A 23,878-nucleotide genomic window follows, 5' to 3' on the forward strand; every position below is an offset into this window, starting at 1 on the left:
TAGGATGAGTTTGTTTCTTCAGCAGATTTGTAGAAATGTGTCACCTCTGCAGTGAATGGGTGCCGTCAGAATGAGAATCCAAACATCTGATAAAAACATCACAATAATCCACACCACTCCAGTCCATCAGTTAACATCTTGAGAAGACAAAAACTGAAACAAATCTACTATTAAGATGTTTTTAACTAAAATCCATAATAACACTTCCTCCGGTGAAAAAGTGGTCTGATGTGAATCAGGAGAGAAATCTGCACAGATCAACCACTGAAATGGGCATGAAAATCCCATAAGCTCCCAACAACCTTATTAAAACCTTATGCAAGAGAACATTAAAATCAGTTGTCACAATATGATTTAGATATAATCATTTTTGGGATGCACCAAGTCACCATGAAATTAAAGAAATGAAAATAGACATGTCTCAACCTGCATTTTTGTCTTGAAATTCAGACATACGTCACAGTACGGGAAAAAAGACGATCACAACTTGTGTTTCATGTCAAGTTTTTTTAATAATAAAAAAAAGCATAAAAATAACATTTGGACATTGTTTGGTAGGGCTACTGTGGCCTACAGAGTCAAATCCAGTCTCTAAACATCAGTATAAATTTACAGCTGTCAAATCACTAAATATTTAGAGGGTTGTGTACACGAAAGTAAAGGGGAAAAACAAAAAATGACAAATTTATGTCTAGAAAGATAAACTGTTAACACCCAAAGCCTTTATGTATAATGCATTATAAAAGCATTCATAATGCACGTTGTAATGCATTACATCTTTTCATAAATAACTGTAACCAAAAATGAAATGCATATTTTAATAATATTTGAAGGTTTGTTTGTTTATCCATTATACTTTCTAAAGTTGCTACAATGAATAGATTTATAATATTATAACGGTGGTTACGATTATTCATGAGATCATATAATGCATTATAAGTTGCATTAATTAATGCATTATATATAAAGGCTTCAAATAAAGTGTAACCCAGAAATCATTCAGGCTACATGTCGGTGGGGAGCGGCGGCCTCAGGTGAGGAGGCAGGGCACCTGGAGGGGGCATTTGTGGGGGCATCTGTGGTGGGACGGGGGCTCCGGGGGGCATTCCGTGTATTCCTCCAGGCGGCGGGGGCGGCATGGAGTCAGTGGGCGCATGCAGGCCGGTGATGAGCGAAGGCGGACGCTTCACGCCGACCGACGCCACCTGTCCCGGTGGAGCGGGCAGAGCTTTCTCCATCTTAAAGTGAAACTGCAGAAAAAACTGGAGGAGAACGAGACGTTGTGTTCAGCACATGGAGGAGATCAAGACAAACACAAATGATTTTATCCATCTGTTCTTACTTGTTTCGTTTCCCTGTTCCAGTGCGTCCAAAAACGAGTCTCTGCTTTGTCGATCTCTCGACTTGGGACCTGGAAAATATGACGGAAACAATGGCATCAAAACTCAGATGTAATAAAGCCTGACATACGAGATAAGTCAGACAAATTAAGTTTTTTGAAATAAAGTTTGCAAGTGTTTTGCATCATATTTGATCCATCAAGCTTTTATGGCTCAGATAGTCTGATATAGTGAGAATATGGAGGAAAAAGCAACTTAGTTTTGAAGCACCAGCTGAAGTTTTGTACAATTATGCTAGTAGATTGTGTTTGATCATGTTGGCCATTTACAGATCTTAGAAATTTGTGAATCAAATATGCTCTAGTAGGATTTATAGTAGGACATTTCTGCTCATTTTGCATATATTTTCTATAAACAAATGCAGTTTCAGATAAAAGTACATTGCACTCAAGGGAGAAATGTTATTGTTCAGTCAGATTTGATTTACATATCAAGCCTATGAGCTTAAGTTAAACAGTTTTAACTGACAGACCTTGAATGCGATGGTTTCATACGGCTCAGCTGCGAACAGCAAATACTGCCAGCGACGATCTGGAGGTTCGATTCTCTGCTCATACGCTGACATGAAGCGATGCCTCGGCCCGATGCCTTCTGCTATCTCTGGGTAATCAATCTGAAAACCAGAACAACCTTTATTATATCAATTAAGAATTGCAGATCAAAATTACAAAATAAAAACATTTAGCTTTCAAATCTCAGGGCAGTCAACCCCAAACAGACCAACCATTCGTTCATCTCCAAGTCAGACAGAAATGACTCGATTTACCTGGAAAAGCAGACTTTGTTGTCCAATCTCTGGATCCCTTTGTTTTGTTACTATGGGTAAAATACAAAATAGGTACATCTGTTAATCAATGACTTTTAGACCTGCGTTGGATTCCCACAGCTACTGACCAATGAATTTAATTGACTGTCCGGTCGTTTATGATCATTGGATAACAGGATATTTCACAATACTTGCTTTTGATGTTCCTTACATGATCAAAATATATTGGGAAGAAGCAAACGCTAAATTGGTTAAGGTATTTAACTGCTAAAATTGTCAATTTTTCCTAGGCCTGACATCACTGATGGCCAAAAATGATTTTTCGAAATCCTTAAAACAATACTTAAATACTTGTCTACTTGTAATTGTGTCTAATAAGAAAACAACTGGTAAAAAACCCAAGTGCAACTAGACAATTAAAGTATACAGAAAAATGTATAGTTCCTACTGAATTTTTAATCACTTTTCCAGGCCTGGTAAGTTAAAAATGTCCTAATATTTAATGGTTTTCTCTATGACAATGGAAACTGTGTCTATAAAACAAATGAATGGGATTCATTTAAGTAACATCAGCTGACCTTTATAACCCGGTCTGCCGATCTTGACAAACTTCTTCACTTCAACTTTGACTTTCTCTGGAGCAGGTTGAGCTGGCGCTTCCTTTGCCTCTTTTGCAGCTCGTCTTGCTCTAAAATAGATAAGCACAGACAACACAATGAGTTCCTTCTCTACATTAAACATCATTATGATAATCATAACTCCAAAAATTCACTTACAAGTTAGTCTGATGCTTTTTACCCTGTGTGTGAGCGAGATAACTTCCCTAGAAGAGGAAAATCACAAACACAGTGAGAATTCATGTTGTTCAGATGAACGTTCGTAAAGCGCATCAGCGTTACTCATACCTCATTATTGTGCAGCGTGAGACACAGTTTACACTCATAAGAGCCCAAGTGGTTTTTCATGAAGTATGGATCTTTATTGATGTCTATGGTTTCAAGGGCCAGCTGCCGCAGTCGCTCGCGCCGGTCCCGGTTGCTTTCGGACGCGGAGGCGACGCCACCGCTGCCCGTTTTCCCTCCAGCTCTGTGCTGGAAATCCATGATGGCAGATCACACTCCTCACACTGCAGCTCCTGAAACCAGAGAGGAGGAAAATATGTTTAAACAAGACTGAAAATCATCTGAAATTCAAAAAGTTTGATGTTTGAACTTTCAGAGCTTAAAACATCCTGCCACCACACTCACATGTCAAAATATACTGAAATTAAGGTAGAAAAATCTTTAAAGATGTGGAGGGTAGCCAACACAAAAAACAAGAGCTTGATCACTTTAAAATAATATACACTGTGTGCATGATTATTAGGCATGTTGATATTCTGGTCATATTTTTTTACCAAGCACATTTTACCAATTCCAGACCACATCAATCTTAATAACTACTACTAATTTTGTATTTAATCATTTATACATGATATATATTTGTCCATGAAGGCTGGAAGTGAAAAACTCCTTATATTCAGGTGTGCATAATTATTAGGCACGTTTTCTTTTACATATAAAAAAGCCAAAAAAGAGATTTAACCCAGACTGAAAAGTCAAAAATTATTAAATGCCCAAGAGAAGGATGCAAAACTAATGCAATACTAGAATTTGCAAAGTTAAGGCTTGACCATTGGACAGAGAAATGCTTGGGTCAGCACGGTAAGAAAAAAAACAGTGGAGAAGAAAAGACACGTTAACTGCAAAAGAATTAAGAATTAAAGTGAAGAATTAGCTGTGAAACCATCAGGAACCGTTTAGTCTCCAGCGCCACCATTTTCCAGAACTGCAACCGACCTGGAGTCTTCAGAAGTACAATGTGTCAGGTTCTCAGAGACTTTGCTTAAGAAAAAAAAAAAAAAGAAATGACCCTCATTTAATAAGAATAACATTCTGAAGTGTTAGGAAATACAGTTTTTTTTATAGGCTTTATAGACAGATGAGTTGAGAGTGACTCTTGAAGGACAAGCATCACATTCTCTTGTGCCTCTGATTCAAGAATTTATCTTCCAAAATCTGGCAGTACATTTTGGGAGTTCATGTTTAGTCTCCTATCCTGAAAAGTCTGACTTGCAGAGATGGACTAAAATGAACTCCCAAAACTTACTGCCAGATTCTGGAAGATAAATTCTTGAAAGAGTGGTATAAGAGGATTTGATGCTGGTCCTTCAAAAGTCACTCTCAACTTATCTGTCCATAAAGCCTATAAAAAACAGTCTTCATGTATTTCACAACACTCAGGCTTGTTATTCTTATTAAGTGAGGGTCATTCTTTAGGTTTTTTCTCAAGCAAAGTCTCTGAGAACCTGACACATTGCACTTCTGAAGACTCCAGGTAGGTTGCAGTTCTGGAAAATGGTGGCGCTGGAGACTAAACGGTTCCTGATGGTTTCACAGCTAATTCTTCACCTTAATTCCTAATTCTTTTGCAGTTAACATGCATCTTTTCTTCTCCACCTGTTTTTTCTGACCATGCAGACTCAACAAGCATTTCACTGTCCAATGGTCAAGCCTTAACTTTGAAAATTCGTGTAATGCATTAGTATTGCATTCTTCTCATGGGCATTTAATAATTTTTGACTTTTCAGTCTGGGTTAAATCTCTTTTTTTTGGCTCATTTTATCTGTAAAAGAAAACGTGCCTAATAATTATGCACACCTGAATATAAGGAGTTTTTCACTTCCAGCCTTCACGAACAAATATATATCATGTGTAAATGATTAAATACAAAATTAATAGTAGTTATTAAGATTGATGTGGTTTGGAATTGGTAAAATGTGCTTGGAAAAAAAATGACCAGAATATCAACATGCCTAATAATCATGCACACAGTGTATATATATATATAAATAAATAAATATATATATATATATATATATATATATATATATATATATATATATATATATATATATATATAAAAAAAAAATATATATATATATATATATATATAAATATAAAAGTCTTTTACAGCAAACAGCCTGTTAAATTGTAAGGGTCAGAGAAAGATAAACAGACACAAAAATAGACACCCAAATAAATTATGACCGTTTTTAGAGTAAGAAACCTTGATTAACATAATAGGAGGATTTAGGAAGAAAAAATACAATGCAAACGTGTATAATATGGTCCTATTTACGGTAGGAGTAAAAACTTATGCCACTAATAACATCACTTATCAATTAAAATAAAGAAACATGCATATATAAATATACAATAGATAGAGCATAACAGGTAACTGTTAGTGTATAGAACTGAACTGAATCGAATCGAACTGACTTCAAATCTGCACGTTTAACGAATTATATCAAATGTCGAAAGCTCATGAAAAGATCCGAGTTCATTTTAGCCGTCTCGCTCATATATTTCTTTTTTTTAAAGTATAAGTAAATAGTATTTTAATCGGTAAATTCATTGTGAAAACATTTTTACCCAACGTCCAGATCACGCTTGCCGCCGTCGCTGCAGTAATGCGCATGCGCGCTGAGTGATGCACTTCCTGTTCCTGTTATTTTGAAGTCCACAACTTTATTGATAAGGTAAGATACAAAAGTGTCCATTTACTCTTACAGATGTACAAATGTAAGTAATTTCATTGTACCACGATACAGTGAGAATGTACAAAAGAAGAGATACGTTAACACGTTTTACTACAAAAGACATCATTAAAAATGCAAAATCATCACTGAAAAGCTACTTTAAGTGACAAACTGGGCTTTGTGATTTTTTTATAAAATAAAAAAATTAAAAACAACTATTATATACATTTCTATATTTATAAATGTATGTAAATCTATAAATGTACGTTTTTAAGTGGTGAATCAGCGCCCTCTTTTGGCTGCATGTGTTCAGTTCCTGCTGCTGTTGGTGTGTTCGGGTGTGTGTGTGTGTTTTATGACGCTTGTTTCACTTCGTTTGGCATTAACGCCCGATCAGATGAGCTCCTGACCGCGACAGCAGTATGACTGACGGTCTGGATGAGAAGAATCCGATTTGACGTTGATGCTGAGACGAAAACAGCTGTTAATGCCATAAAAAATGCGCTTTATTGAGACGAGACTGCTGTTAGAGAGCTGAAGATGCGATTCAACGAGAAAGAGCTGGTGTTCCTGAGCCGCCAGCCCTCAGAGAGAGCGGCCGAGCTGGGCATGAGAGGCCCGAAAAAAGGAGACGGTAAGAGGCGAACATTTCATCCGCACGAGCTCACGGAGCTTCTATAAAGCACCGCGTTAGAACGATAGAAAATGAGACTAAATCGTTAAAATCAACCACAGAACTGCTCGTTTTATGATCAAGGTGATAATCGGAATCGCATATAGTTTATTATTCTTACTGTTTCTACCGTTATGACAGTATTGGTGAAAGTAGTACGCTATGACGAGTACAGCTGTTAGTCAGTAGTGTCCGTACTTAAGTGCAGTAGCCAATCATATTAGGAGGCGGGTCACGTGACCTACACTATATGCGATCCTATTGGTTGTTGCCGCACTTGTATAAAGTTGATCGCTCGTTTTATTGTTATTAAGTTGGCTTGAGAAAGACAACTTACTGATATGCTATTTAAACTTCTTCTTCTTCTTCTTCTTCTTCTTCTTCTTCTTCTTCTTCTTCTTCTTCTGAGACTAAAGCTGCGTCCGAAATCGCATACTTCCCTACTATATAGTACGCGAAAAACAGTATGTGAGGCCAGTAGTATGTCCGAATTCATAGTATTCGAAATTCAGTAGGCGAGAAGTACCCGGATGACCTACTGCTTCCGCCCGAATTCTGTAGTACGCATACCATGGACACTTTCCTATCCCATGAGGCTCCGGGAGAGGAGGCGTCATATTCGAAAAGTGGAGACGCGGCTCATTTCAAGTGTAAATACCTCAGGAAAAAAACGTTGTTTATTGTGATTAAATTACACTTGTTTAACACAGTCTAAATAAACGGATGACTTATTGAAAGTTTAAACATTGTAAATCGAAACGTTATTTGATAAATAATCTAGCGTCTACGAAGGCGTGATCTGCGAGCAGCTGACCGATGCCTTCTCTGAGCTGTCTGTCCAATCAACGTTAAAACGGCGAACATTGCCGGTGCCGGTGTTCGTGCAGTGGAGAAGTCTCTTTAAATTTTCGCGCTGTTGTGACGACGCATGACACGTGACAACATCAATATGGCGGATGTAGTACGTCCGAATTCCATTCATACTACCCACATTCATACTATATAGAACGTACTTTTTAACGGTCGGGTAGTACGTTCATATTTAAATATAGTACCAACTTAAGCAGTATGCGATTTCGGACGCAGCATAAAATTTCTGACTGCTGCTCCTCCTAGAGCTTTAACTCTACAAACTCAGCGCAGATCTTCAGATTGGTCCGACTCGAGTTGCTGTATCTTTTGTAACTGATCGGACTTACGATTTTCCTAAAAATGACGATTAAATTTGGGAAAAATCCCACAGACTTACATTGACGGAATGTTCAAATGAGCAACACTATTCAAATTCCAACTGTCAAAACTCCCAGAATCCTTTGAGACTCAATCACACTTCCCTTCTATGTACTGTATTTCTAATCCATTCAAACTCATTCAAACTCATCAATCAATCATCTATCTATCTATCTATCATCTAACCATTACTAACCATCTATGGCTAGCAACCAGAATCATGCTAGTAACCTGCTAATCATGCCAAAAACATGCTAGCAACATGCTAACAACTTGCTAATCATGTTAGAAACATGCTAGCAACTTGCTAATCATGCTAGCAACATGCTAGTAACTTGTTAATTATGCTAGTAACATGCTAATGACATGTTAATAACATGCTAACAACTTGCTAATCATGCTAGCAACATGCTAGTAACTTGCTAATCATGTTAGAAACATACTAGCAACTTGCTAATCATGCCAGAAACGTGCTAGCAACATGCTAACAACTTGCTAATCATGTTAGAAACATGCTAGCAAATTGCTAATCATGCTAGCAACATGCTAGTAATTTGCTAATTATGCTAGTAACATGCTAATGACATGTTAATAACATGCTAACAACTTGCTAATCATGCTAGCAACATGCTAGTAACTTGCTAATCATGTTAGAAACATGTTAGCAACATGCTAATAACTTGCTAATCATGCTAGTAACATGCTAGTAACTTACTAATCATGTTAGTAACATGCTAATGACATGCTAATAACATGCTACCAACTTGCTAATCATGCAAAAAACATGCTAGCATCATGCTAACTTGTCAATCATGTTGAAAACATGCTAGCAACATACTAACAACTACCTAATCATGTTAGAAACAGATTAGCAACATGCTAGTAACTTGCTAATCATGTTAAAAAATGCTAACAACATGCTAGTAACTTGCTAATAATGTTAGAATCATACTAACAACATGTTAATTATCTATCTATCTGACAGACTGAATTCAAACTTTAAAACTTCAAACTATTTCAGACTGAAAACCATCCAAACTTAAAACATTTTAAAACTTCTTAAACTTCTTCGTAAACTTTTTAAGCTTTTCAAACTTTTTTAACTTTTCAAACTTTTTAAAACTTTCTGGTCCGGCTTTCTCAAGCCAACTTAAAGTTTGTCTTGACGAACTTTTTTATCTAGTTAACGATAAATGTTATAATAAAAAACCCGTCATGTGGCAACAGAACTAGTATAATCGCATCTAAATAAACTAAACGTTTAAGAAATTGAGCACTTGTGTTATAATTCAGGGAAGCTGAGGGAAAACTAAAGCACTTATATCGGAATCTTTGAAACCGCCTTGACGCGAAACCAAAAGGTTCTATTATTCTATTATAATCAACAATTTGTAACGTTTTATCTCACAATTCTGACTTTTTTCCTCAAGATTTTGTCTTTTTTCTATCTGTTCTGAGAATCTGTCACAATTACGAAAACTTTTTTCTTGTAATTCCAGGGTTATATCTTGCAATTCTGACTTTTTTCCTCAAAATTCTGTTTTTTTTTCCTCACTGTTTTGAGAATTGCAAGATATGAACTCAGAAGTGATATATAAACTCATAATTCTGAAAAAAAAAAAATTTAATTGTGAGATAAAAAGTCAGCATTACGAGAAAAAAGTCAGAATTCTGAGATGAAAAAATCGCAAATCCCGATTTCATATTTTTTTATTCTGTGGGGGGAAAACAGAATTGCCAGGTTTTGAGACTTTTTTCCTCACAATTCCAGGGTTATATCTTGCAATTCTGACCAAAAAAAAGTCAGAATTCTGAGATTTAAAAAAAAGAAGAAAAAAAAAATCGCAATTACCCTTTTAATTTTTTATTATGTTGGGGAAAACAGAAGTGCAAGATGAAAATTCAGAATAAAGAGGGGAAAAAAAATTGTGAGGTTTTGCAACTTTTTCTTATAATTCCAAGGTTATATCTTGCAATTTAGATTTTTTTTTTTAAATTGTTCTTTTTTTCTCGCTTTTCGAGAATTGCAAGATATGAACTTAAAATTGATATATATAAACTCATAATTCTGAGAAAAAAATCAAAATTGTGAGATAAAAATATCGCAATTACACTGTAAAAAACAATTTGTTGAGTCAGCTTAAAATAATATGTTACCTGGCTGCCTTAAAATTTTAAGTTCAGTCAACTCAAAGAAAAGTTTATTCAACTTGAAATGTTTAGTTATACTAAGTGACAGCTTAGATATTTGAGTTGATTCAACTTAGAATTTTAAGGCAGCTGGGTTACTTACCCATCTGTTAAGTTTAACAAACACAAATATCTAAGTTGTTACTTAGTACAACTTGACATTTCAAGTTGACTAAACTTATTTTAGTTGACTGAACTTAAAATTTTAAGGCAGCAGGGTAACAAATTATTTTAAGCTGACTCAACAAATTGTGTTATTTTTTTTACAGTGTACCCTTTTAATTTTTTATTCTGTGGGGAAAAAACATAACTGCAATGTTTTGCCATTTTTTTTTTTTCTTGCAGTTCCATGGTTATATTGTGCAAAAAAAGTCTGAATTGTAAGATTAAAATTCCAAATCATTTTTTTCAAATTTCAAATTTCAAATTTTTGGGCTAATTTGGGCTTAATTTTGACACCAAAAAAAGAAAATAATAATAACAATAAACTTAAAAGAATGGAATGCAATCAACAGGAACTGTCTCTGTAAAGGTGTGAACCAAATGGTCCGTACATTTAGAATAACAAAGGAACAGCATTTCTCAGGAACTTCTTGTAGATTACAGGATCCCCAGCAGAGGGTCCTGACAGTATCTATTGTTTCTAGCAATTTGTCTTTAGGTATAAAGTTCTGTCTTAAAGACAGAACTATGGGAGAAGCTATGCAGAAGCTAGAGAGAAGCTATGAAGAACTTTGGAAGAAACTAGGAAGAAGCTTCGGACCCTTACACGGGTTAAGATCTAGAAGACGGCTATGCTATACGACTTTCTTCAATAAACTCTTTTCCCCTGAACTTTGGTCAAGCGTACTTATTTTATGTATTAAAGAAATCTAATACATATGGCGAGCCATCCAAACCACTGGTCAACCAAATACAGCAAAATCTAACAAGAATTAAAATGCATTATATTTACTAAATGTGCACTAAAGCAACTGAAAGACAATTTAAAAATAAACTGTTTTTATATAAGATTTAAAACACTAGACGGCACAAGAGATGCGGCATCATAGAGTTTTATTTCTCCTCTGTTTCCCCGAACAGTTGTGAAGAGGCGTCTAGTGAAACTGATCGTTAATTTCCTGTTTTACTTTCGGACCGATGAGGACGAGGTGAGTGTGAATCAGCGTCTGATCTGAATCTCAACAGCATCACAATCACATTCAAGTTTAATTGGTTTGTGTTTCAGCCCATCGGCGCGCTGCTTTTGGAACAATGTCGTGTGGAGAAAGAAGACAATCATGTTTTCTCCATCGGTGAGAGCAGCTTCAGTCACTAACAGCGTAGTGATTAATATAGAAATTATCTTTGGTTTGCATTTAAATCAGAATTTATGTTTTAAGAAGTGTTGCTTGTTTTCCAGTGTTTCTGGACGAAGGCGAGAGGAAGTATTTGTTTGAATGCGATTCTCAGGAACAGTGTGTCGAGTGGATCGACGCCATCGTTAAAGCCAGGTGTGCGTCGCTGACGTTTCCCATCATGCCGTGCGTTTCCTGCTTTATAACTCTAATCTGCTTCTGTTCACAGTTATGAATTCATGCGTAAGAACCTGATCCACTATCGCACAGAAATCCATCGACTGACCGGCAAGGTGAGGGAATCGAAATTATGAATTAATGCAACTAATACCTTTTAGATATCAATATCAGATTAATAATAAAGATGACGCTCTGTGATCTGGTGTAGGACCCACTGGAGCAGTATGGGATATCAGACGAGACGCGCTTTCAGGTCAACAGTGGTCTTCCTCCGCTGCCTCCACCGCCCACATAAACTCGCTTTTGGGGTTTTTTGCTTGTTTTTTCTTCTTTTACTGTCTGCCAGTATCCATCACTGTACATTTTGACCTCTGTAACCATTCAATTTAAGTGTGTTATGGGGGGAAATATGTAATGTTACTGTAATGAATGTCTGCTGAGTTTGAGCCAATTGCAATTAAAGTTTCTTCCCGATATCAAGGTCATCGTTAACGAGGACAAACTGAACTGGGCCGCCTCTGTAAAACTCATTACAACACATTTATTGCCTTTTATGACTGATGAGGTTTATGCGCAGACATGCATGCTTTATAGTTTCACCAAAAGTGCACTGAGTTTTTGTAGCATTAAGCTTTTATCTAAAGCATTAAAGCCTTGCAGTCAATTAGATCTGAGCGATTTTACATTTTTAGTCTAAACATTTTAGCTGCTTTGAGTTTGTGCCTCTAAAGCTGTAGATGCGGTCTTATTTCAACACAAAATCAAAGGAAAAAAATGGAAAATTAAATTTTGCACAAAGAAAATTAAAGCCTGTTTTTAGGATTATTAAAAGATGTTATTTTCATGAGAAATACATTCTTTGCTGAAAAAAGATTTGATATATACAATATAAGTAATTTAATAAATTTTATATAATTTTATATACAAAAAATGCTTAAATTGTAATTATCATCACAAATTACGAATGCACTATATAATTTAATTAAATTAATTTGGTCTTAATTTTGACACAAAAAAAGAGAAAATAATAATAATAAACTTAAAAGAAGCTTCTTAGAATACATTGTAAAAACAACCTTTACAATACAATCTAATACAAATACATAACCAGTAAAAAATAAAAGTGCATTATATTTACTAAAATAATATTTTTGCACAAGAAAATTAAAGCCTGTTTTTAGGATTATTAGAAGACATTATTTCATGAGAAGTATATTCTTTGCTGAAAAGAAAATGCAGTATACAGTTATAAGTAATTTAATAAATTTGATATAATTTTATTTTAAAAAATGAAATTAAATTGCAATTATCATTACAAATGCACTACACAATTTAATTAATTTAATTAATCTTATATTACATATACTACTTGAATTATAATTATTCTTTGAATTAAATTTAAAATATGCGTAAATTACAAATAAATAATTACAAATAATATAACAGTATCTTGTGCTAATTTAAAAAATAAATAAAACTAGAGTCAATGCAAAAGCCTAAAATTAGGCTTTATTTACTTTATACAGGCTGTAATTTCTCTTTTTTTTTCCTTTTGATTTTATGCTGACATTTGACCTGTACGTTTTATATGTTAAAACATTGTGGCATTCACAAATGTGCAGATTCTGAAAGTAGCATTTTTAATTGTGCTATTTTTTAATTGATCATTTGTATTTATCACAGTCTTGTGCTCCTAAACGGTGTTTAATTGCAAAATATGCGAAAACAACTTGAACTGCTTTCCTGTAACTTTGGATGACGTTTATTTTAACCCATCAAGCCTGTAATTTTCTATTTCTGTGAGTGAAAATGTGAGATTCATGAATGTTTCAAATCTTTCTTTCATGTACTAGAAATGATTCTTTCATTTAGATTTTATAATTTATGTCTCTCATTTCCCATCTTATTTTTTGTTAATAAATCTCTTTTAAACAATAACAGTATGCTTTTGTTTTTATGCCGACGGAAGAGCAATAAAGTACTGAGGAATGCGAGGAAATGTTTCTAAATACATAATGATATGTGTTTGCACACATACTGTCACTCACAGATATGATTTTTCCAGTTAATGACAGCAATAAATAAGTCATTTAATACATGCACATGTGAGGTACTGTAAATGTCACACCCTCTCAGTATATCTAGTCTTGTTTGAGCATGTCTTCATTATGATCTAGTAAAATATGTGCTGATGTGTAGCTCAAACAATGCTGCGTCATAGACATAGATAATTCTGACTCACTTTCAAGGACTAACAAATGGAGTGAGAACATAAGCAAAAGCCTGTGAGCTCATAGGTGAGGAAATTAGAGAGCTCAGTGACACCATTGGTGTCATCTTTAGTTATTTAAAGACATTTAAATTGAACACAAGTGCTCATTCCTGTTCCTGCACTGTATCTGTGATTATTTACATGAGAACTTTTAAAACTTTACATGAGAATGTTTTCAGCATCAAACTAATTTGTGAAAGTTGATCAAACAAAACTCATCAGATAATACTCACTGGTGTTTGTGGTGCTGCTGGTTTCCCTCCAACAAATGATGTCACTTCCTGCAGGATGATGTCATTAAGGAAGTGCCTTTTGCTAGTTAAAGTGGTTTTACAAATGACTAATAGGATGGAAAGTCATATTAAAGTCATAGTTCAGCCAAAAATAAAAATGTGGCAGAAAATGTGCTCACCCTCAGGCCATACAAGATTAGGATGAGTTTGTTTCTTCAGCAGATTTGTAGAAACGTAGCATTTCATTACTCACCAATGGATGTGAATGGGTGCCGTCAGAATGAGAGTCCAAACAGCTGATAAAAACATCACAATAATCCACACAACTACTCCAGTCCATCAGTTAACATCTTAAGAAGACAAAACCTAAAACAAATAGTCCATAATCCATAACAACGCTTCCTCCAGTGAAAAAAAGTGTTCTGGTCTGAATCATGATGATGAATCATGAAATGATGAATTTGTTTCAGATTTTGTCTTCTTAAGATGACAATAAATTGTCATTTAACGCGTATGTTTAGGTGGACTATTGCTTTAGGAGCTCCAGCGACTGGAGTAGATTTTCATCAGGTCTGTAATGCACGACTTTTCATTACGTGCTCAATAATCCACACATCTACTCCAGGACATCAGTTCACATCTTGAGAGGACAAAACCTAAAACAAATTCATCAAGACATTTTTAACTAAAATAGTTAGAGTCCATAATCTATAATAACGCTTCCTCCAGTGAAAACCAGTGTTTTGGTCTGAATTACGAGAGAAATTTGCAAACACCGTTTACAAGTCAAAACAGCTCTAAACAAAAATGTGGCTCGATTTTGATGTGAGAAACAACAAGAGATGGACTTTTTCACTTATTTTAGACACAAAAATGTCTTAATGATGGATTTGTTTTAGGTTTGGTCTTTTCTAGATGTTAACTGATGGACTGGAGTGGTGTGGATTACTTGTGGATATTTTTATCAGCTGTTCAGACTCTCATTCTGACGGCACCCATTCACATCCATTGGTGAGACAGTGATGGAATGACACATTTCTACAAATCTGATGAAGAAACAAACTCATCCTAATCCTGAAAGTCTAAAGGGTGAGTAAACTGTCATTAAATGCTTATGTTTAGGTGGACTATTGCTTTAGGAGCTCCAGCGACTGGAGTAGATTTTCATCAGGTCTGTAATGCACGACTTTTCATTACGTGCTCACCATTGGATGTGAATGGGTGCCGTCAGAATGAGAGTCCACACAGCTGATAAACACATCACAATAATCCACACAACTACTCCAGGACATCAGTTCACATCTTGAGAAGACAAAACCTAAAACAAATCCATCATTAAGACATTTTTAACTAAAGTCTGTAATCTATAATAACGCTTCCTCCAGTGAAAAGAAGTGGTCTGGTCTGAATCAGGAGAGAAATCTGCAAAAACCATTTACAAGCCAAAACAGCCCTAAACAAATATATGGCTGGATTTTGATGTGAGAAACAACAGGAGATGGACTTTTTTACTGGAGGAAGCATTATTATGGATTATGAACTTATTTCAGACACTAAAAATGATTAATTTGTTTCAGATTTTGTCTTCTTAAGATATTAACTGATGGACTGGAGTGGTGTGGATTACTTGTGGATATTTTTATCAGCTGTTCAGACTCTCATTCTGACGGCACCCATTCACATCCATTGGTGAGACAGTGATGGAATGACACATTTCTACAAATCTAATAAAGAAACAAACTCATCCTAATCCTGAAAAGTCTTAAAGGTGAGTAAATTGTCATTTAACGCGTATGTTTAGGTGGACTATTGCTTTAGGAGCTCCAGCGACTGGAGTAGGTTTTCATCAGGTCTGTAATGCACGACTTTTCATTACGTGCTCATCACTGGATGTGAATGGGTGCTGTCAGAATGAGAGTCCAAACATCTGATAAAAACGTTACAATAATCCACACAACTACTCCAGGACATCAGTTCACATCTTGAGAGGACAAAACCTAAAACAAATTCATCAAGACATTTTTAACTAAAATAGTTAGAGTCCATAATCTATAATAACGCTTCCTCCAGTGAAAACCAGTGTTTTGGTCTGAATTACGAGAGAAATTTGCAAACACCGTTTACAAGCCAAAACAGCTCTAAACAAAAATGTGGCTCGATTTTGATGTGAGAAACAACAAGAGATGGACTTTTTCACTTATTTTAGACACAAAAATGTCTTAATGATGGATTTGTTTTAGGTTTGGTCTTTTCTAGATGTTAACTGATGGACTGGAGTGGTGTGGATTACTTGTGGATATTTTTATCAGCTGTTCAGACTCTCATTCTGACGGCACCCATTCACATCCATTGGTGAGACAGTGATGGAATGACACATTTCTACAAATCTGATGAAGAAACAAACTCATCCTAATCCTGAAAGTCTAAAGGGTGAGTAAACTGTCATTAAATGCTTATGTTTAGGTGGACTATTGCTTTAGGAGCTCCAGCGACTGGAGTAGATTTTCATCAGGTCTGTAATGCACGACTTTTCATTACGTGCTCACCATTGGATGTGAATGGGTGCCGTCAGAATGAGAGTCCACACAGCTGATAAACACATCACAATAATCCACACAACTACTCCAGGACATCAGTTCACATCTTGAGAAGACAAAACCTAAAACAAATCCATCATTAAGACATTTTTAACTAAAGTCTGTAATCTATAATAACGCTTCCTCCAGTGAAAAGAAGTGGTCTGGTCTGAATCAGGAGAGAAATCTGCAAAAACCATTTACAAGCCAAAACAGCCCTAAACAAATATATGGCTGGATTTTGATGTGAGAAACAACAGGAGATGGACTTTTTTACTGGAGGAAGCATTATTATGGATTATGAACTTATTTCAGACACTAAAAATGATTAATTTGTTTCAGATTTTGTCTTCTTAAGATATTAACTGATGGACTGGAGTGGTGTGGATTACTTGTGGATATTTTTATCAGCTGTTCAGACTCTCATTCTGACGGCACCCATTCACATCCATTGGTGAGACAGTGATGGAATGACACATTTCTACAAATCTAATAAAGAAACAAACTCATCCTAATCCTGAAAAGTCTTAAAGGTGAGTAAATTGTCATTTAACGCGTATGTTTAGGTGGACTATTGCTTTAGGAGCTCCAGCGACTGGAGTAGGTTTTCATCAGGTCTGTAATGCACGACTTTTCATTACGTGCTCATCACTGGATGTGAATGGGTGCTGTCAGAATGAGAGTCCAAACATCTGATAAAAACGTTACAATAATCCACACATCTACTCCAGGACATCAGTTCACATCTTGAGAGGACAAAACCTAAAACAAATTCATCAAGACATTTTTAACTAAAATAGTTAGAGTCCATAATCTATAATAACGCTTCCTCCAGTGAAAACCAGTGTTTTGGTCTGAATTACGAGAGAAATTTGCAAACACCGTTTACAAGCCAAAACAGCTCTAAACAAAAATGTGGCTCGATTTTGATGTGAGAAACAACAAGAGATGGACTTTTTCACTTATTTTAGACACAAAAATGTCTTAATGATGGATTTGTTTTAGGTTTGGTCTTTTCTAGATGTTAACTGATGGACTGGAGTGGTGTGGATTACTTGTGGATATTTTTATCAGCTGTTCAGACTCTCATTCTGACGGCACCCATTCACATCCATTGGTGAGACAGTGATGGAATGACACATTTCTACAAATCTGATGAAGAAACAAACTCATCCTAATCCTGAAAAGTCTAAAGGGTGAGTAAACTGTCATTAAATGCTTATGTTTAGGTGGACTATTGCTTTAGGAGCTCCAGCGACTGGAGTAGATTTTCATCAGGTCTGTAATGCGCTGACGCAGCAGTGAGTGTCTGTAACTCAAGCCCCGCTGAATTATTGACACATGGACCCTCATTACTTTTAATGGCGCGAGCGTCGGGTCAGTCAAACGTCCTCTGTGTTTCACTGCAGCAGCCTGTGAGAATGAAAACGGCCTCATTTCCTCTCAGTCTCGTTCACATCTGCTTCATCAAGCCTGACAAAACTGAACACACCCAGAATGTGAGCACAACAAGAAAAGAGCACAATATATTGTCAATAACTGATTACACAGCCTGGAACCTGGAACAAGACACACCAAATACTGATCCATTCTCAAATTCTTGTTTATTTTTAAACTTTTTGCTCCAGTTATTATGCTGAAATCATACTGAACATTTTTGTAAATTAGAAAAACACGCAAAAAAAGCAGCATTTTCCCACTAGTTCATAAAGAAATGAGTGGAAAAGTTCATTGGTCAGGGGAAAATATGCAAAAAAGGTTCTGAGTATGATTATATTACATTGATAAATAAATAGATAATTGATGCTTCCAAATGTACATGCAGAGCTGTAAAGATGAGCCGTTTCTCTGTTATGACTGTAGTTATTCCTCTGAACAAGGTTTTTAGTGTGTCTACTAATGCAAATGAGACAACAATGGTGTAATTGTGAACGATTCAAACATGCACATTTGCATAAACTTTCATTAAAATGTCCCTATGTTTGTTCCAAGTGAAAATGCAACAGAACGAGGAGTTAATGTGTGGTGAGTGCTGATTTTAGTATGTGTGAAACTGTTGTTCATCATGTCTGGATACTGAAAGGGGAACCAATTCACTTTCAGATATCTATAACAGAAATACACTGCAAACACTTCCTGAACTGAGGTTTCACACTGATATTAGACTTTAGCTAGAAACAAGATAAAATCACGATTCACTTCGATGCCAGTGAGCAAAGTACATGAAACTGCATGTGTTTCCCTCAGATCTATGAATACATTTTCTAAAAGTTGGTGTTTTTGTTTTGTATTCCAGTGCAAATATCTAAAAACTATTAAAAGACGCATTTACTTAAGATGCCAAATGACATAAGAAGTCTTATTTTTTTAGAAAGTGAAAAATGTCATGTGTGAAACATGAGTTTATGATTAAAACAAGATCAAAACAGATGTCTGTTCATTTTAAACATAAACTCACTTCATTTTGTTATATTTCTCAGAATACAAGACTTCATGTTTTCAAATCTTCATATCTTTATTTTGCATCTCAAAATCCTTAAAACTAAGATTTAAGTTAATTTTGTAGAAGCTGATGTGATATTAATGTGTTTCTCATTGGACGGTGATAAAAATCTAGTAATTATTTTTTATTATATTTGATATTTTGTGTATTCTTACTTAGTGTTTTTGTTTTGTTGATCATTACAAATATCTAAAAACAGTAAAATCAAGATACTTGAGAAGCAAACTTACAAAATATTAAAATGTACAGATTTTGTTTTTCTTTTTTCTGAAAAAAAAAAGTTATATAAGTTTTCTAAAAAAAATGCATCCAAATGAAGTGAGTTTATATATATATATATATATATATATATATAATATATATATATATTGTTTAAGTATTGTTTATTCTTTTTTCTATAAATGTTAAATCTAAAAGTCTTCACAATTTTTATATATATATTTATTTTTATTTTTTTGTAATGCATGCAATATTTAATGCCACAACATTATGAATTTAATAACTTCTATTTTTGTTTATTTTTCTGACCTGACTTTCTTGTTTTAAGCATAAACTCACCTAATCATGGATCATTTTTCAGAATAAAAGACCTCATATGTCATTTTGTTTTCAGTAAATGTATCTCAATTTAAGGATGTTCATATATTTGTACTGGAAAGCAAGGCAAAAATACTGAGGAAGATATTTTCTTTCTTTATGCATTTATTTATTTATTTATATTTGCAATGCATGCAATATTTAATGCCACGACTATGAATTTAAACGTTTTTGCACTTAAAGGTCTTAATTTGTGAATGGATGAATTAAGACTTTTGAAAGACCCTTTTTAAAGACCTTTTTAAATTAAGTATATTTAATCATTTTTTCACAAAACAAGAGTTAATATTTTGTCATTTTGTTTCTCTAATAAATGCATCTTTATTTGTACTAGAAAATAACACTGAAATCTTTTGCAGTGTGACGTGAAATGGTTTGAGAAAATGCATATGTTTGAACAATGTAAAAATGCATCTAGAAGTAAAAACGTGAATGCTGTTCGACTCAACTTGTTTTCTTTTTATGAAATTACTTCATCTAGTTTGTGCAATACGCTTAGTTCTCAATAGTAACGATCCATGCTAAACTTTTGGTGATTTCAGGTGACGATTCGCACTCGAGCGATGAAGAGCGCTGCGGCGGCGTCTTCAAACTCCTGCGCGTCCATCGTGGGACCGTCCTGCAGCTGCGCGCGCGGATGAACCTCCGCCATGGCCTGCGCCACTTTGGCAGGAGAGATTTTGGCACTGGCCTCCAGATACCGCGCCACGTCGGTGCCGTCCGCCGTCTCCAGCGCCTCGCGGAGGGTGGAGAGCACCGCCTGGCACAGCGTCCTCTCGGCGGGACGGTCCGGAGCGCTGGCCACCGCCGCGTACAGACACTGGGACTTACGGATGTAGTCGGCGAACACGGCGCAGGTCAGGACGCCCTGCCGGAAGAGCTCGAAGGGCACGGCCTCGTAGTCGTGGCTCTGGATGCGGCGCAGGAGCGGAGCGGCGGTGGAGCCCGAGAGCCCGCCTTCACTGCACAGACACCGCAGCATCTCCGAGTACAGACGCCCGCGCACACCGCCACCGCCGCTCACACGACACGGGACGCCCTGCGTCAGCAGCTCATACGCCACACGGACGTTGTTGTTAAATGCTGACCTGCAGTAAATAGAATTGAAAGAACCATTTACATTTTACATGCATGTAACAGATGCTTTTATTCATCTACAAGAGCTGAAACTGAATCTGAACTATACGACAGAAAATATGACAGGGGAATTGCACTGGTTACGTAACTGGTCAAGAGCTGGTAAACCTAAAAATAACAGTAATGAAATATATTTAAAATACTATATTAAAACAAACTATACAGAAACTTGTATGGCTTAAAAGAGAATGATACAGTCTAAAAAGTGCTGGGTTAAATATGAACAAACCCAGCAATTGACTTTTGACCCAGCGGTTGAGTTAAATGTTTAACTTAATCTTTTGGGTAGTTTTATTCAACTCAACTCAGCTTAAAAATGACTATATTTCTTGCTTAAAATGAACCCAAAATAGGTTAAAAATGGACATTTATTAATATGTTCAATAAATTAACATTTACTAATAAGCTGAGTAAATAATAATTCAATGATAAATATCTTATTGATAATATATTTTATTAATATTAGATTGCTTATTAATAAATGTTCACCTTTTGATTATTGCTGATGCCTCTAGTAATTAAGTCTGATTTTTTAATTTACAACCTATTTTAGCCATACAGTGTTTTTTTAAACAAAAGTTGAGTTAAATAAAACTACCCAGAAGGTTGGATTAAACATTTATGGGTCAAAACAACCCATTTGCTGGGTTTGTCCATATTTAACCCAGCATTTTTATGTGTGGAAGTAATAATATATGTAAATAAATGAATTAATTAATAAATAATAATAATAATATTTAAATAATATGCAATAATAATGTATAATATATATTAAAATATATAATTTACATAAATTATATAAAGGTAAATAATAAAATAAAGCTAACAAATAAATAAAATGATAAAAAGTAAATTTTATCTAATTTAGGATTTTTAAAAAATAATTTAAAAACATCACACTAAAACATTTCGCAATGAATTCAGCTTTAAAGAATAATTTAAACATTTAAATTTAAAATTGTAATAAAATAAAATTAAAACAATCAAATAAATAAAGCAAAATTAAAACGTACTGCTAATGGCTTAAGAGAGATACACAATAGCAATAATAAAATAATGCAAAAAGAAATAAAAACAGATTTAAAAAGGAACTTTCCCACAGTGGCTTAAAATAACAATAAATAAAATATAAAATATTTGTAAAAAATTTTAATTATTATATTGTTCTTAAAAACATTTTAAAGAAAGAAAGAAAGAAAGACAGAAAGTAACTCCAGCAAATGTCCAAAAACATTGGTCTAAAACATCTCCACCAAGGCTTAAAAAGACAATTAAAAATGTAAAAAAAAAAAAAAAACATTAAAAAGAGATAAATAATGGCTATAATAAAGCAAAAAATAATAAATAAATAAATAAATAAATAAATAAATAAAAAGAAAATATCTAAAAATAAATAAATAAATAAATACATAATAAAATAATAATAATAATAATAAAGCAATGTAAAAAATATTTCTCTCCCGGCTTAAAATAAATAAATAACAGCAATAATAAATAAAACAAAATAAATAGATATAAACCAATAATAATATATACATTAAATGATGAGACACAAAAATAGTTATTAAATAAATAAATAAAAACAATTTTCTCATGGCTTAAAAGAGACAAATAATAGCAATATAACATGCATAAAGAAAGAAACCAACATAAACTTTGGCTTGAAAAGGTAATTAATGAAATATATAAATAGTAAGTATAAATAGTAAGTCTAATTCTTAATTAATAAAAAAAAACAAAAAAAAAAACAATACTAATAATTTTTTTATGGAATCTCTCATGGATAAATAGCTAAATAATATCAATGATAAAAATAAATAAACCGAAGTGAACTTCTCCACTATGGCCTAAAAATATTAATGAATAAAATAACACATAATAATTAAAATAATATATATTTAAAAAATAGATTAAAAAGACACTTCCACACCATGACTACAACAATAAAACACGAAATCTGAATCTGGGACCTCTGCGAGTGATGCGCGAGACTCAGGTGCCAGAGCGCGCGGCTCACGCTCTGATGCTCCGCTCCTCCGTCATCAGCCTCCGACGACAAATGACCGAAATGTTCGGCCAGGAAACCGACGGGATCCTCGGGTCTGGACTCGAGCAGTTTGAGCAGGGCTCCTCTGAGCAGCGCGCTGACTCCGGCCTGCGACAGGAACTCCTGATCGCCGTCGGCTGCGGCAGATTTGGAGTCGGACATGATCACGACACCGGCGCGACGCTTCTCCGCCATCTCTTTACATCAGCGTCATCAACATCCCGACCTTCAGCTGCGCCGGAGAGTCTTACATTTGTGAATGAAATATTATCCAAATCACTTCCAGAATCCGCCAGTCTCACAATCAGTCCGGGGACGGTTGCTATGGACACGTGATGACACAGCACATCAGATCAGCTGACCGGCGCTTGCGTGCAGGAACGCGCTCTTCAGGCAGGGGGCGCAGCGCACAAAACCCCGTGACGTCATTTTGTAGGCCAAAACATTTTAGTTTCCTGTTACCAACAAAAATTCAGCTACCGTAATTGGTTGCTATTTCTCCAGCTGGGTCCTTAAAATCTAGGCAAATTTATTTTAATGAAACTTTTAATAAAAGTTTTTTGTTGCTAAACTGAGTAAGGTTCACGATTTAAATAAGACATACTTTTTTAAATACTAACAATTAATGTAATTATTAAAAAAAAACAAAAAACAAATATATATATATATAAATATATATATATTAATAAATTACTTTTTTATTACTAACAATTAATGTAATTATTAAAACAAAAAAACAAAAAACTGAAAAATTTATATATATTTAGGAAATTGTTTTTTTTTTAGGAAATTGTTATTAAATTGCATAAGATAGATTACTAACAATTAATGTAATTATTAAAACAAAACAAAAAATAAAATTACACACACACACACATATATATATATATATATATATATATATATATTTTTTTTTTTTTTTAAGAAATTGTTGTTAAATTGAATAGGATTCAAGATTTCAAAAAAAAATAGACATACTTTTTTATTACTAACAATTAATGTAATTATTAAAACAAAACAAAACAAAAAACTGAAAATATGTATATATATTTAAGAAATTGTTTCTTAGGAAATTGTTGTTAAATTGAATAAGATAGATTACTAACAATTAATGTAATTATTAAAACAAAACAAAAATTACAATTTTATACATATAT

The 23,878-nt window shown here is 34.4% G+C and overlaps 3 protein-coding genes across 3 annotated transcripts; 1 reads left to right on the forward strand and 2 right to left on the reverse strand.

Annotated features, from left to right (window-relative positions):
• Window positions 1-495: 495 nt before the first annotated feature.
• On the reverse strand, window positions 496-5,727 carry sf3a2 (splicing factor 3a, subunit 2). The gene is made up of 8 exons (XM_051137718.1): window positions 5,640-5,727; window positions 3,072-3,301; window positions 2,943-2,989; window positions 2,745-2,854; window positions 2,167-2,216; window positions 1,873-2,013; window positions 1,343-1,411; window positions 496-1,262 (listed from the first exon to the last, which is right to left on the reverse strand). Exons 2-8 carry the CDS (start codon window positions 3,267-3,269, stop codon window positions 1,005-1,007), a joined length of 873 nt encoding a protein of 290 aa, XP_050993675.1. The 5' UTR covers window positions 3,270-3,301; window positions 5,640-5,727; the 3' UTR covers window positions 496-1,004.
• Window positions 5,728-6,046: 319 nt separating this feature from the next.
• plekhj1 (pleckstrin homology domain containing, family J member 1) lies at window positions 6,047-11,863 on the forward strand. Its single transcript, XM_051137731.1, has 6 exons — window positions 6,047-6,380; window positions 10,923-10,990; window positions 11,068-11,134; window positions 11,242-11,332; window positions 11,406-11,469; window positions 11,565-11,863. Exons 1-6 carry the CDS (start codon window positions 6,287-6,289, stop codon window positions 11,649-11,651), a joined length of 471 nt encoding a protein of 156 aa, XP_050993688.1. The 5' UTR covers window positions 6,047-6,286; the 3' UTR covers window positions 11,652-11,863.
• A 6,165-nt stretch (window positions 11,864-18,028) lies between these two features.
• On the reverse strand, window positions 18,029-23,192 carry tpgs1 (tubulin polyglutamylase complex subunit 1). Its single transcript, XM_051123917.1, has 2 exons — window positions 22,645-23,192; window positions 18,029-20,625 (listed from the first exon to the last, which is right to left on the reverse strand). The coding sequence occupies exons 1-2, from the start codon at window positions 22,914-22,916 to the stop codon at window positions 20,076-20,078; spliced, it is 822 nt and encodes a 273-aa protein (XP_050979874.1). The 5' UTR covers window positions 22,917-23,192; the 3' UTR covers window positions 18,029-20,075.
• Between the last annotated feature and the right edge of the window lie 686 nt (window positions 23,193-23,878).

Source organism: Labeo rohita, chromosome 2 (genome assembly GCF_022985175.1).
Source record: "Labeo rohita strain BAU-BD-2019 chromosome 2, IGBB_LRoh.1.0, whole genome shotgun sequence".
NCBI classification, from domain to species: Eukaryota; Metazoa; Chordata; class Actinopteri; order Cypriniformes; family Cyprinidae; genus Labeo; species Labeo rohita.

What these genes read in the sequence shown, in the direction of transcription:
- tpgs1 (XM_051123917.1), bottom strand. Translation starts at nt 22,916, where the DNA reads ATGGCGGAGAAGCGTCGCGCCGGTGTCGTGATCATGTCCGACTCCAAA. An exon ending in CTCGCGCATCACTCGCAGAG is followed by an intron (nt 20,626 to 22,644) that starts GTCCCAGATTCA and finishes TATTTACTGCAG; the next exon opens with GTCAGCATTTAACAACAACG.
- plekhj1 (XM_051137731.1), top strand. Translation starts at nt 6,287, where the DNA reads ATGCGATTCAACGAGAAAGAGCTGGTGTTCCTGAGCCGCCAGCCCTCA. An exon ending in AGGCCCGAAAAAAGGAGACG is followed by an intron (nt 6,381 to 10,922) that starts GTAAGAGGCGAA and finishes TTCCCCGAACAG; the next exon opens with TTGTGAAGAGGCGTCTAGTG. An exon ending in TCCATCGACTGACCGGCAAG is followed by an intron (nt 11,470 to 11,564) that starts GTGAGGGAATCG and finishes GATCTGGTGTAG; the next exon opens with GACCCACTGGAGCAGTATGG.
- sf3a2 (XM_051137718.1), bottom strand. Translation starts at nt 3,269, where the DNA reads ATGGATTTCCAGCACAGAGCTGGAGGGAAAACGGGCAGCGGTGGCGTC. An exon ending in AAAAAGCATCAGACTAACTT is followed by an intron (nt 2,855 to 2,942) that starts GTAAGTGAATTT and finishes TATCTATTTTAG; the next exon opens with AGCAAGACGAGCTGCAAAAG. An exon ending in CGGCAGACCGGGTTATAAAG is followed by an intron (nt 2,217 to 2,744) that starts GTCAGCTGATGT and finishes TTTTACCCATAG; the next exon opens with TAACAAAACAAAGGGATCCA.